At 42.7% G+C, this 14,396-nt stretch overlaps 2 protein-coding genes across 2 annotated transcripts in view; one reads left to right on the top strand and one right to left on the bottom strand.

Annotated features, from left to right (window-relative positions):
- Nucleotides 1-1,323, top strand: part of LOC138177456 (tryptase alpha/beta-1-like) — a 62,281-nt gene extending 60,958 nt beyond the window's left edge. The window contains exons 4-5 of the mRNA XM_069108655.1: nucleotides 360-523; nucleotides 668-1,323. Coding sequence (XP_068964756.1) covers nucleotides 360-523; nucleotides 668-853 — 350 coding nt within the window. The 3' untranslated portion in view covers nucleotides 854-1,323. The remainder of the gene's footprint in view (nucleotides 1-359; nucleotides 524-667) is intronic.
- UBE2I (ubiquitin conjugating enzyme E2 I) overlaps nucleotides 1-14,396 on the bottom strand; it is a 471,577-nt gene that overhangs the window by 360,084 nt on the left and 97,097 nt on the right. The window lies entirely within an intron of this gene.

The following is a 14,396-nucleotide window of genomic DNA, read 5'->3' as shown; positions in this document are numbered from 1 at the left end:
TTCCCCTCTCCAGCTCTTTCCAGAAGCCAGGGCACTATTGCCTCCCTTCCCCATTCCCAAATGCCCTATTGTTGACCATGGCACTTGGGCACCAGCTTCCCCAGAGCAGAAACATTGTCCCATAAATATTGGCTCTACCCAAGACCCTGGTGTATAGGCCCCTACCCCTGCAGCACAGAGAAGATGGGCTTTAGGTTTGGGCCCCATCCCAGGTCCTGGCTGCTGACACCTAGTACCCAAGATGAGATACTCTCAACCCCTGGTGCCTCGATCCTTCCTAGGGCTTTGTGGGATTCTTAGGACATGCTTTCTCATTCTCTGGACCAATAGTAATACTCTGCTGTCTCTTTCTTCTACAGTCCACTTGCCCCCACCCTACACCCTGAGGCAGGTACAAGTTCCTTTGTTGGATGCACAGAAATGTGATGAAGAGTATCATGTGGGAGCATACACCAGCTCATCTGTGAAGATAATTACCGATGACATGCTATGTGCTGGCAAACCCAATGTAGACTCCTGTCAGGTGAGAGACCCTGGTGTGTCCTCCTCCCCCAGCCTCTCCCTTCCCTTCCTTCTCCCACCCCACCCCATTGCCCCCTCGAGTCCCCCTCTCCTGGACACTCTGACCCCTGGACCAGGCCAAAACAGCCCCTCTCCTGCCTTTCAGGGTGACTCTGGGGGCCCCCTGGTCTGCAAAGTTGGGGACTCCTGGAAGCAAGCTGGTGTGGTGAGCTGGGGACTGGGCTGTGGCCTTCCTCACAGGCCTGGCATCTATACTCGTGTCACAAGCTATGTGGATTGGATCAACAAGTATATTTCCCCATGCTCCTCTGCAAACCCAGCTAGAGGCTAAGTCTTCTGTGTCTGCTAGAAGGCCCATCAAGCCTCCATCCCAGTTCCTTTACCTGCCCATCTCTCTAACCCCCTGTCGTTATGACCTCAGCTTTTTCCTCTCCCAGCCTCCTTCTCTGAATCATCCCCTGCTATTTGGCTGCTCCAGAGGCTGCCTAGTGCTGGGTTTAGGGTCCACACACCTGTGTTGTAATTTCCTGGCCTTTCAGTGGCTCCCTCTGGGACCTTGGACAAGTCCCTTTTTGCATCCTTCAGTTTCATCCTCTGGAAGTGTCCTGAGGGCATGACTACTCTTCTGTTGGGGGGAGAGGGAGAATGTGTGTGTGGGGGGAATGTAAGGGTGGGGTTCGATGCTCCTGCAATCTGGAATTTGTCTTGCAGAGGCTGATGAAAGGGGCAAGACAGAAAGAAGGGAAATGGGCCCTTTTCCATGGTATTACTTATATCTCATTAAACTGTCTGCAAACTCACCTTGTTCTGAAAGCTGTGCTTTCTTTGGGCTGCCTCAACCTGTTGATCCTGTTCTTTCTCTGTTATGGGGTCTCTCAAAGGGATTAAGGGATATCAAGAAAGACTTTCCTCAATCAGAAATAATCTCATGACTTAAAAAAATAAAAATGCAAAAGCCCTTTGAAAGAGAAATGAGTCTATCATATGCTGTTCTTAAGTCATTTCATTCATGCCTGACTCTTAGTGACACCATTTGGGGTTTTCTTATGGAAGATGTCGGAGAGGTTTTCCATTTTCTTTTCCAACTTATTTTACATATGCAGAAACTGAGGTAAACAGGGTTAAATGACTTGGCCATGGTCACTCAGTCAGGAGGTGTTTGAGGCCAGATTTGAACTCTGGAAAAAGAGTCTTTCTGGACTCCAGGACTGGCACTGTATCTGTTGTGTGACCTAGCTTTCTTCTTTACGTGAACTTGTCCCAGATAACCCAAAGCAAACCCAGGAAAAACCAAAAGGGAGCCATTGCAAAAAACCAGAGGTTAGCCATAAGAATTCACAATGCCCTGATTATAGCCACCTCCCTTTATTGGATTCACTAGGGGATTCAAACCTGCTAAGACCCCATCACCTAGGCACCTACAAGTATCTGTCCGCATGTACCTTAGCCCTCAGAATAGAAATTGAACTGTAGCTAATCCTTGTAGCTGAAGCCTCAACTACTCCTAAATCTGGCTGAATCAGAAAAAAAGCTCCTGAATACAATATCTGCTGCCCCCAAGCCCTAATGGTAACAGGTACAGAGACCAAACCCTCATTCCGATTAGAGATTCCACTAGTTTCTGCTCTTCAAAGGACAAGCAGGACCCAGGCCAGAGCCAGTCCTGAAGCCTTATCTTGAAAAGAGTTTTTTTGCTGTGTGGGCTACTGCCCTATCTAGGAAGGAGCCCAAAATGTCGAGTTTCCCCATGGTACTCTTTCAAATCAAATTATTTTTTAAAACATACATTACCATACCTTCTATGTTATTCACCTTCCTCTTTTAAAAATTTTTATTTTTAATTTATGGGATAAAACAAACATTTTGATCACACAGTTCAATAAAAAAGTACATGAAACTGCAAATTTACTATGCACAACTTGTTATTCCTTTCAAGTGTACACCAAAATTATCATGTAGATTTTTTCTTTTTTTCTTCCTCTCTCCCCATCTGCCCAAGCCCACTCTTGAGATTGTTACCATTAGATACAAATAGGTAGCTGTATGTAAAATTATTCTATACATACTTCTATTTATCTCTATTTTCACCAGTCTCTGAAAAACTCCAAATTGTCAGGTCCTACTTTACATTCTCCAGGTCTGATGCAGAAGAGGGGGTTGGAGGATGGAGTGGTGGATTGGGAGGACCATCTTGCCCAAGGTGGGGAGCACTGCATCAAAATCTTTCCAGTTGTGATTAGCTTGACAAGATCTTTGAAATTCCATACATTTTGAAAGAGCTTACTAATAACAATAGCTAAGATTTCTATAGTACCAGGTGCCAAGTGCTTCACTATTACTATTTCATTTGATCCACATAACAACCATAAGAGGCAGATACTATTATTATTTTACAGATGAGGAAACTGAAGTTGTGACTTACCCAGGGTCTTGCAGGTAATAAGTGTCTGAGGTCAGATTTGAACTCAGGTCTATCCTGGTTCCTGGACCAGTGCTCCATCCATTGTGCCACCTAGCTATTTGACCTTGGAGAAGTTATTTAACCTTGCTGGGCCTCAGTTTCTTTACCTGCAAAACTGAGGGGTTGGACTAGCTGGGCTCTGAGGCTCTTTCTAGCTTTAGATGAGGCATCCTATCATTATACGGTCCTTTCTGCAGATACTACTATTCTCTATTTATCCCTGGGGGAGAAAGAGCTGGAAGGAATCTTAAAAGTCATCAAATACAACCCTTTAATTTTCCATATGGGGAGATGGAGACATGGAGAGAGTTAGTGATATGTCCAGGCTTACCTGGCTAGTAAGGATCTGAGGTAGGATTCGAATTCAGATCTCCCTAACGCTATGTCAAGAGCTCTATCCACTAAGCCACCTAGCCAGTTGTCTTGATCTCAGGAGTAATTCCTAGCCTTTGCAAGTTCATTATCTGGGGCAGCTAGGTGGCACAGTGAATAGAACACTGGCGCTGGAGTCAAGAGAGCCTGAGTTCAAATCTGACCTCAGACATTTGACAATTACTAGCTGTTTGACCTTGGGCAAGTCACTTAACCCCAATTGCCTTGCCTTCCCCCCAAAAATATTCATTGGTACAGAAAGAGAAGTCCTGGTCCCTGTCCTTGGGCAGGTAGGTAGGAAATGGGGTGAGGGTTGATGATCCTGCTTAAGAAGAATTTACAGTCTGGGGGAGGTAATCAGAGAACAAGATAGAAAAAGTCTGTGCTTGTGAAATCTTTGATGCTGGGCAATAGGCTTTGATGGACTGAGAGAACTTCCTGGAAATCCAGGTCCTCCTGGGAATGGGCCCCTGGAAGAACTATCCTTGGCTCCAGGATTTCCCTTTCGCCCCTTTCTAAATTGAAGACTAACCTGGCTAAGTGGAGAAAGGCTCTGTCCTAGAAGGTTAGCTGCCAGGTAAGGGACTATTATGGGCTGCATCAACTCATGAAACAGATTTACAAGGGAAAGGAGAACTATCCCAGTTCAGAAATAATACACCCAGCATAGGGTTATTAGAAAGGAGTGCAAAAGAAAACTACTCAGTTCCAGACCTGTTAGCGCCAAAACAGTCTTTTTAAAAACTACTATGAACATTTAATACTTGCAAATTTTTTATTACAATTTACAGATTTGTTATTTATATGCAGAAATATAGTAACAAGCTGCATTTACATTCATCTGGGTCTGGAGAAGGCTGTTTAGAAGTCTGCCAGTCTCTGAAAGCCTTTAACATTCTCAGATTATAGAAAATCAAAATCTGATAATTAGTTTTGATTTAAGGGGGAAAATGAAGAGCTGCTCTTTGTAAAATTTCAACTCTCTGAAACACCCTCCCCCATCCACCCCCCCCATCTACTTCCCCCACACCTTTCTATAGCCTTCCACGTAGTTCACTGCTACGTAAAATGACACCTGAGCTTTCTAAGTTACTCGGTTTGGGTATACCTTAGACTTAGCTTAGCTTTTGACTCTCCCAAAACCTAGAGCAACCAGCTTACCATGTCGTCCCCTAAAGAAGGGGCTAACAATCACATGTAATGAATGTCTCCCTCATTATCTACAACCTGGAATAACTGTTCTCTAAAAGTACACAAGTATAAGCCTGTCCATTGCAGAGTCACACAGCCCAGTCTTCAAGTCCCATATCCTTGCTACAGGAGCTTGGAAAGGGGATAGTCAAGTGTAGGTCACAATACTCTTAGAAGGCTACCTGGAGGAATGACTTTTGGAAGAGAAGTGGGTTTTGGGAAAATAGAAGGTCTCAATTCTGGGAGAGGGATGCTTAATTAATTAAAATGAGTTTAGACTAGATGACCTCTAAGGCCTCTTGAAGTGCTAACATAATGTTCTGCACTCACTCTCCCAGAGTGCCTCCTTGTACATTCCCTAGGGCCCACCACCTGCCCAAGGTCCTAGGGGAACACCTGAGGGGTTGAGTTGTCTTTCTTCAGTGCTATCAGGCAAAGTTTCTGTTCCAGTGTTCCCTTACTGTTGCTTTACAGTGATTGGCACCCTACTTTCATTTTAACCAGTTAACATAAATTAGCTTTTACAAAGGGATACTACTAGGTGTTGGAGATAGAAAAACACAAAGGAAATAGCCCTTACCCTCAAGAAGCTTGCATTCTACCAGGAGATAAAACATATACATTGAGAAGTAAGTACAAGATAATTTGAGGAGGGAGGCAATGCTAAAAATGAGGGAAATCAGGTAAAGTTTCCCTTAGGGGGTGGCACCTGAGATAAATCTTGAAGGAAGCTAAGAATTGAACAAAGGAAGTTGGACTAGATGATTTCGAAGGTCTCTTGCAGTGCTAACCCAGCCACTTCTGGCTCTATGCTCTGGTGGTGAGCTGTGGAGATGGTAGTGTCTACCTTTACTGCCTTGGAGTCTCCAAGTATACTTTGGCTCATGCTGGAATGGTTCTCCCTGGATGCCTCCTTCTATTTCTCTTTCTCCTCCTCCTGATCACTAAATAGAAGATTATCCTAAATTCGCCTGGGTTTTGAGAGATTGTGGAGTCAGGAAGAACTGAGTTTAAATAGCTATGTGAGCCTGGGCAAGTCACTTAATTGCTCTCTGCCTCAGTTTCCTCAACTGTAAAATGGGGGTATTACTAGCATACATTTCAAAGGGTTGTTGAGAGAATCAAATGAGATATTTGTAGATTGCTTAGTACAATGCTTGGCACATAGCAGGTGTTTTATAAATATCTGTTCATCCCTTCCCCTTTTCTGTTGTTCATTGTTTCCTAGAGCTGTTCATTTTTCACCGAACATTCTGATTTCCTGACCCCTGTTTTCAGGCAGGGTTTGAAGGATGAGACTGAGGGAGAGGGATAAGGTGGCAATGGAGAATGAAAAGGACTTTGTAGCTTCCTAGGAGGCCAAAGGAAGAAGAGAAAAAGATTGGTATTATCCAAGAAGGAAGCCAGTGTTGCTTTGGTGCTAAGATCATTGAAAACCTCATGTAAGCCATTGAGAGGTATTGACTGGTCATATATACTGAACAATCAGGCTCATCTTTTGTCCAGTTCAATCCAATTCAACCCAGTCCAAAAATTTAAGTTCAGCAAATATTTGTTAAGTGCCCACTGTGAGCAAGTAGAGAGATGAGATGATATATAGTTCTTACCTTACTTAAAAAAAACTTAAGGTCTAGTACAAAGTACGCAGGAATCAGCTTAATGGAGTGGAAGGAGCCCTGGAGTTGGAGACTTGCAGTTGGAAAAGAACTTAGAGACCACCCAGTCCAATCCTCTCATTTTATAGATAAGGAAACTGAGGTCCAGAGAGGTTAAGTGACTTGACCAAGGTCTCATGTGTAATAAGTGACAGTGGAATTTGAATCTAGGACCCTCCCCTGCCCCATTCCACAGTGCTCATTTTCACTATCATGCTGTCTCTCTGTACTATTTTGACCTAAATTAGGGCTGTTTCTTACTAGTTATATGACCATAAACAAGTCACGTCTCCATTGATCTAACAACATGGGCTTATAGGTGGAAGACTGATTGTGAAGAATTAGACTGTGCTTGAAGGTCTAGACCCATCTTTGCTGATGCCCCATAAGGTCAAAGATTTGGTCAATTATTGTTCCTATATGTTTCAACAATTTGCTATTAAATGATGGTTTGATAACATGGCTCTAAGAGATAAGAAACTCATGCAATCATGCTGAAGCCTGGTGGAACTGACTCATATCCTGTTTCAAATAATGTTAGGGACTTATCTAACCTTCTTTTAGACCGCCTGATGTACCCCTAGGAAGATTTTGGCAATGTTAATGAGATGTCTTGTCCTTTCTGTTTGATATATGCCCCAGTAACCCCATAACTGTCATGAAATTGTGACCTCCTATCAAGTCTATAACTAAGAAAAGGGCTGGGTCACTCAGTTTTGGTTTAGATTTTGAGCTATCTCTTGAGGAACAGATGCAGAGATATGGGTTGGATTATCATATGTGCAAGTAGATAGAAGAGTTAATTTCCAAACAGATTAAATGCCCTAACTCAAAGAGTAGTTATTAATTGTTCTATATCAACTTGGAAGGTCTCTAGTAAAGAGTCCTAGGAATTTGTACCTAGCCTTGTGCCAAACATTTTTGCCAGTTAGTCACTCAACAAGCATTTATTAAATACTTATCATTGTGTCAACTGCTAGGGATTCAAAGAAAGGCCAAAGTGGCTCTTGCCATCCAAGAGCTTACATTCCAATGGGTGAGACAATATGTAAACAACTAGATGTCTATAAAATATATGTAAGGTAGTCTGAGAAGTGAAGGCATTGGCACTGGTGGGGGGATCTGGAAAGGCCTCCTAAAGAATGGGGCATTTGAACTGAATCTTCAGAAAAGTCAGGAGGTGGAGGTAAAGAAAGAGAGCATTACAAACACAGGGGACAGTCAGTCAAAGGCAAAGAGCTGGGAGATGTAATATTGCATGTTTGAATAACTACAATTAGGCCAAGTTAGCTGGGTTGTAGAGTGCATAAAGGGGAACAGTGTCAGAATGTTGGAACAGCGGGGAAAGGGCCAGGTTTTGAAGAGTTTTAAATACTACAAAAGAGAAGCTTATATTTGATTGTGGAGGTAACAGAGAGTCACTGGGGCTCATTGAGCAGAGGTTGACATGGTTCAACCTAGGGTTTAGGAAAGCAGCTCAGTAGAAGATGTATTGGAGTGGGGAGATGGTTGAGGAAGGGACACCAGTTAAGAGGATATTGTAATAATCCCAGTGAAAGGTGATGATCCCCGGTGATGGCTGTATGAGTGGACAGAAGGGAATGTGTACAAGAGATGTTGTAAGGATAGAAACAACAACAGTTGGCAGCAGGTTGGATATATGGGTGGCATGCCTTCCCTTGAGAATATCCCCAATTCATTTTGTATGTATCATATTTGTTCAGAATTTTTTGCTTGTTGTCTCCCCATTAGACTATGAGATCCTTGAGGGCAAGGGCTGTTTTTGTCTTTCTTTGTAAACTGAGTGCTCAGTACAGTGCCTGGAACATAGTAGGTGCTTAATAAATGCATGTTGACTTGACTTGTTGAGTGGGAATGAAGAGTTGTCCTCGACAGAAATAGGGAAGGTTTGTGTGGAAAGATAATGAGTTCTGTTTCATATATGTTGAATTTGAGGTACTTATGGGACATCCAGTCCAAAGGCAGGTGGTGACTAGGTACTATTGCTTGGGAGAGAGACTAGGGCTGGATACATACAACAGAGGGAATAATCAAATCCATGTGAGATCCCCAAGGGAGAGGATACAGAGGGAAAAGAAAAGAGGTCACATGACAGAGCCTTGGGAAACACCTACAGTTAGTGGGCATAACTTGGGTAAAAAAAGAGCAAAGAAGACTGAGAAGGAGCAGTTAGACAGAAAGGAAGAGGTGCTATTAATTAATTAACCAGAATGTCACAAAGCCCAGAAAGGAGAGAATATCCAGGAAGAGAAGGTGAACACCAGTGCCAAATGCTACAGAGAGGTTCGGAAGGATCAGGACTGAGAATATGCTTTTGATTGGACAATTATGAGATCGTTGGTAACTTTAGGGAGGCTAGTTTTCATTGAGGCCAGAATTCAGAATGTTTACAAGAGAGTCATAGGAGAGGAAGTTGAGGCACTGAGTATAAGTGGCTTTTTCCAAGTATATGAAGAATTTAGTCCCAAAGAGGAGAGATATAGGATGATAGCTACCAGAGAGGTAGGAACAAGTGAGGGATTTTTTTAAGGACTGGGGAGTCATGGGCATGTTTGTAGCTAACAGAGAAGTTGACAGGGAGAAATTGAAGGTTAGAGAGAGGCAGGATTATAGTGGGAGTAATCTGGCAGGGAAGTAAGGAGGGGATGACTGGCTATAAAGGTGCATATAAGAAGACTTGGCTATGGAAAGAAGGGCCATTTTTTCATTTGGGATTGAAGTAAAGGAGCAGATAGGAGGTGATATCTAAATGGTATGACATGAGGAGAAGGGGAGAAAGGAGACCTCTCAATGAATGGTCTACAAAGGGACCTTTGAAGCCATCCAGTCCAATCCCTTCATTTTACAGATGAGAAAAAATGGGCCAGGATCACACAGATGAATAGCATTGGATTGGAATCCAGGTCCTCTGATCAGGGACTGCAGATGCTGCTATCACATTTCATACATTCTATAGAAATCTATTCTTTCACAGTGCTTCTTTCCCAAATCCTGTTCTTAACAACGTGTTCTGGTCACTTGATCCAGTTGGTCACAGCTTTACTGATTTTCTGGAAATCATGCAGTGTGTGTGTGTGTGTGTGTGTGTGTGTGTGTGTGTGTGTGTGTGTGTTGATTGTAGAGAAGAAAGCCTCTTCACTAAAACCTTTCCCAGTATGTATAGCCTTGATGAGGTGACTGAAATTCCACCATTAACATGACTCTGGGGAGGTAAGGGTATGGTGGTGCCATAGCACACAGAGCACTGGGCTGGAGTCAGAAGATTCATCTTCCTGAATTCATATCTGGCCTCGGATACGTATTAGCTGTGTTACCCTGGGCAAGTCACTTAATGTAATGGAAGGCAGCAGAGATACAGCCCATGAGTGGAGTGGAGTACAACCAACAATGATGCAGCTCCAGTACAGACTCTATTTGGAGAGGCTTGAAACCTACGAGAGCAGCTAGGTGGTGCGGTGGATAGTGTACTGGGCTTGAGATCAGGAAAACTCATCTGAGTTCAAATCTGGTCTCAGACACCGGATGTGAGACCCTGGGCAAGTCACTGAACCCTGTTCGACTCAGTTCTTTATCTGTAAAATGAGGTAGAGAAGGGAATGGCAAACCACTCCAGTGTCTTTGTCAAGAAAACCCCAAATGAAGTCACTAAGAGTTGGATAAGGCTGACTCTGGGAGGTTTAAATGCCATTAAGGAGAAACTGGAAGCTGTTATGTCAATCATTCTAGGCTAGTTTAATTTCTGACTTGAGTGGGGGGTTTAGAGATAGAATCAAGAGGAGAGAGAGACTCTCAGAGAGAGTCCTGTTCCTAGGACTGTTTGTCATGGGGTGGAGGGCAAAATACAAAAAATCGACCTTTTTTTCAGGTCCAAACTCAGCAGTCCATATTCCATCCGCTGGTATTCTCCAAACAGCTATTTGATGTACAACCTTGTCAGTTATAATTTTCTAAATTCTCAAAACAACACATGCAAATGAAGTGAGGAACCACAATGTCACGGAGCTATTATTAATTACCTCAATCATTTTTCTTTCCCGAAATAGTGCATTCTTCTGAGGGTAAGTTCTCTATACAGTCTTTCATCTGTATAGGTTTTCTAAGGGTCTCATGATTGAGAAGGGGATGCCCAAGCTGTGACACAATATAGAAAGCAAAGTTAAGATTAGGAAAATATATTAACAGAAAACATGCCAAAAACAAAACCTTCTCACACATGTCTACTGGGGAAGTATTGGGCTTAATACTACAGGGCAGGCTGAAGACATTCCCAGATGGTTGCAATAAGTAGCCTCTTATTTTCCCCTTGGCACAGCAATCATATGAAAAGGACATCTGGGCCAGCTTCTAACCGTCATCCCTTCCCTATCTTCCCAGGCCCTTCTTCTTCTAGCTCACATATATTTATTTTGTCCCGGGATCTTTCAGGTTTTTCCAGCAAGTGTGAGATATGCAAGCCTAGAAGGGAAGAAGTCCCATAGGGCTGCCGGGCTACAATGGTATCAGAGCCTCAAGTCTGTTATCATAAGAGGGGGAGCAGGAAATCTTAGAGTTAGTGCCCTATAGTGGGATGAAGCAAGGTGTGAAGGCAGGCTTTGTATCTTACTTTTTACTTCTAATTTTCCTGTCTCCTGTCTCTTCCAAGAGCTACATCGCAGGCATGTTGAAAGAAAGACTATACAATTAATGCCAGCACTTCATTATTCCTGGCTATACTTTGCAGGTTTCTTGCTTGTTCACTCATTTTTCAGTCATGTCCAACTCATTGTAACCCCATTTGGGGTTTTCTTGGCGAAGATATTGGGATGGTCTGCCATTTCCTTCTCCAGCTCGTTTTACAGATTAGGAAAGTAGGGCAAACAAGTGACCTGCCCAGGGTCACAAAGCTAGTAAGTGTCTAAGGCTATATTTGAACTCAGGAAGTTGAGTCTTCCTGACTCCAGGCCCAGTGCCGTATCCATTGCACCACCTAGTTACCCTTGCAGACTTCAAGCCTCTCCAAATAGAGTGTATGATGGGACTGCATCATTGCTGGTTGTACTCCACCTCATTCATGGGCTTTTCGAGAAGCATCTCTTAATTGTATGCTGATACCAGCTGTATTTCTGCTACCTTCTATTACATATTTGATTAAAATAATGATTACTTGACATCTGATAGTCAAAATGGGCCAGTGTGCTTTCTTTAAATTAAATGTATTACCTTTTATTTCCTCCCCCTTTTCACCCCCCCCCCCCCACTAAACTGGTAGAACAGGAAGATAGTGTTCAGATAGATTACAGTTTAGATGAGAGTATAGGTAGAGAGTGCCTAAATTTTAGCCAAGTATTTGATAAGGTCTCCTGGGCTCTTCTTGTGGAAAAGATGGAAAACTGTGGGATAATAATCACGTGATTAGGCAGATTCAGAGCTGGGCACTGGCTGGATCCCAAGAGTTCAGCACCATTTTAGTATGAATTCAGAAGGAGATCCATCTCCAGTGAAATGCCTTTGGTGTCTCATCTTGGCCCTTAACAGTTGTGTTTATGTTGTGGTTGATCTCATACACTTACTAAATTTGTAGATAAGAAATCTAATAATAAATTTGCAGATAAGAAGTCTGATATAATACAGAGTTAGGCTTAAAATTTTTTTTGACAGGCTAGCTTGAATCTAATAAGAGGGGAGGGAAATCAATAGGGATAAACATAAAAGCCTTACATCTGGGTTCAAAAATCAATTTTACAAGTATGAGATGGGGCAGGGATGGCTCTTCAGTGGTACTTTGGTATTAAAAAAATTATGCTGAACTTAAGAAACACCAGATAAAATGATCATTTCCAGATACAGAGGAGAACATAAAAAGGGAATTATACATGAAATTCCATAGTTCTTGGAACAGATCTGAGGATTTTGCTGAATGGCAAGCTCAGTTTGTGCCCCCTGTATATCATGGCACCCAAGGAACTTCAGGCAGTCTTAGGCTTTATTAAGAGTGGCATAATGTTCAAAACTAGGATGATAATAATCCATTTGAACTATGCCCCGGTGCAATCTATATATTGTATTTGGTTCTGGGTTCCAGATTTTAGGAAGGATATTAATGAAGGAATACAGGATGATAGATAAAGGATCTCAAGTTGATGGCATATGAGGATCAGTTGAAGGTGTTTAGCCCAGAGGAGAGAAGTCTTATTGAGGTGGTAATAACTGTTTTCAGATATTTTTAAGGCTGTCACATGGAAGAGGGTTTTTTGCTTAGTTAGCCCTAGAGGGCAGAGCCTGGGCACCTAGATGGCACAGTGGATAGAGTTCTGGGCCTGAGTTCAAATCTAGTCTCAGACACTTAGTGACCCTGGGCAAGTCACTTAACCCTGTTTGCCCCAGTTTCCTTTTGTATAAAATGAACTGGAGGAGGGTGGGGCAAACCATTCCAGGGACTTTGCCAAGAAAACCCTGAAATGGAATCACAGAGAGTAGACTGAAGAACCTAAATGACTGAAGAAGAACAACAAAGAGGGCATAACTAGGAATGATGTGTGGAAGCTTCAGCAGGGCTGACTCAAGCTTGATGGAGAGTTACCCAGAATGAAATAGACTGCTTTCGGAGGCTGTGATTCCCCTTCAATGAAGATCTCTGGGGAGAACGCTATGACCACTGTCAGGTGTATGATAGAAGGATTCTTGTTCAGTTTCCGTGTATGAAGGGAGCCTGTGTGACCACTGCAAGCGTGCCTGTAGAAGCGGCATGACTATTAATGTTCTCTGGTGACAGGGTTGTTTCTCCTGGACGCACCATCTCTTTTGGGTGTGCCATCTCTATACTTGGAGTAACGTCTCTGTTGGGTGTCCTGTTGCCCCTGCTGGTGTTTCTGCTGGTCTCATGTTGGCTTAGTTTCCCTCTGCTACCGTACCAGCTTCATCTCTTCCTAACCATGTGCTGTCATCTCAGTTTCTGACTGCAGGGGCACAATGACTAGAAAGCCTCTCCCTGATAAAGGCAGACTGACAATTTTTGGTCATAGTTAAGCTTATGAACCATCATACTCCATTAAGAGGCAATCAAACAGAAACTGGAGTTTTTGGCAGTTTGACTGGCAGAATGCTTCCAGTCAAGAGTAAGTCTATTTTTCAGACTTTCTGTGTCTTGTGCTATATTGAAGTCCAATTGTTCCAGACAACTATGTGATCTAGGATTGGAAATTTCTCATAATTCCAGTTGAACCTATCATGGTGCTCCTGTGCACTCAGAATTTATATCAAATGGCACTGTCAAAGCTATGTGTAAGATGGGACTACATAGCCTACTTCACTCCAAAAATACTCTCAGAGTTGACAAGCAAGGAATCTACAAACACAAAAACTAAGTAAGAGGGAAAGGTCATTGTCCTTCACCATTATGGCTCACATGACAAACATCCATGTGCAAATAGAACAAATATATCTTCTAGGTTTTGAGTCTCACATCTCAATATGAATATAACACCTGCCCTATTTACAGACTTTCTGGGATAGCAACATAGGTACTGTATGTAAAAGTCTTGGTGAACTGGGAAGTGCCATAGAAATAATCAGTTGAACTTGTCATTATTATTGATGAATTATCCTGATTTTTGAGGAAATGGGAACCCTGAATTTATCTATTGTTTTTAAGTTTTTATTTAGTTTCAGGGAAAGTATATGTTTTATTAGCTAAACAACATGTATTCAGAATGTTGTGTTATTTCCCAGACACATGGAGCTCATGGGTCTTTCTTTCATAGGTGTGTCTAGATTGTGGGCTGGGGAATGTGTCAATACAAAAAACAGTTAGATGGTTGAGTGGATAGAGTTCTGGGCCTGGAGACAAGAAGACCTGAATTCAAATCCATCCTCTGACATTTACTAACCGTGTGACCCTTGGCAAATCACTTAACCTTTTGTCTGTCCTAGTTTCCTCAACTGTAGAGTGGGAATGATAATAATAGCACTTGTCTTGCAGGGTTGTTGTGAGGGTCAAATAAGATTTTTGTAAAAAGCACTTAGCACAATGCCTGACACATAGTAGGCATGATATACATGTTTATTTCCCTCCTTCCTTCCTTCCTTCCCTCCTTCCTTCCTTCCTTCCCTCCTTCCTTCCCTCCCTCCTTCCTTCTTTCCTTCCCTCCTTCTTTCCTTCCTTCCTTCCTTCCTTCCTTCCTTCCTTCCTTCCTTCC

The sequence above is a fragment of the Petaurus breviceps genome, unplaced genomic scaffold, assembly GCF_028583685.1.
Source record: "Petaurus breviceps papuanus isolate PSGF00001 unplaced genomic scaffold, PetGlider_PUasm1.0 138, whole genome shotgun sequence".
Classification (NCBI taxonomy): domain Eukaryota; kingdom Metazoa; phylum Chordata; class Mammalia; order Diprotodontia; family Petauridae; genus Petaurus; species Petaurus breviceps.
Note: the sequence above shows the minus strand (reverse complement) of the source record. Positions and strands in the feature narration are given on the sequence as shown.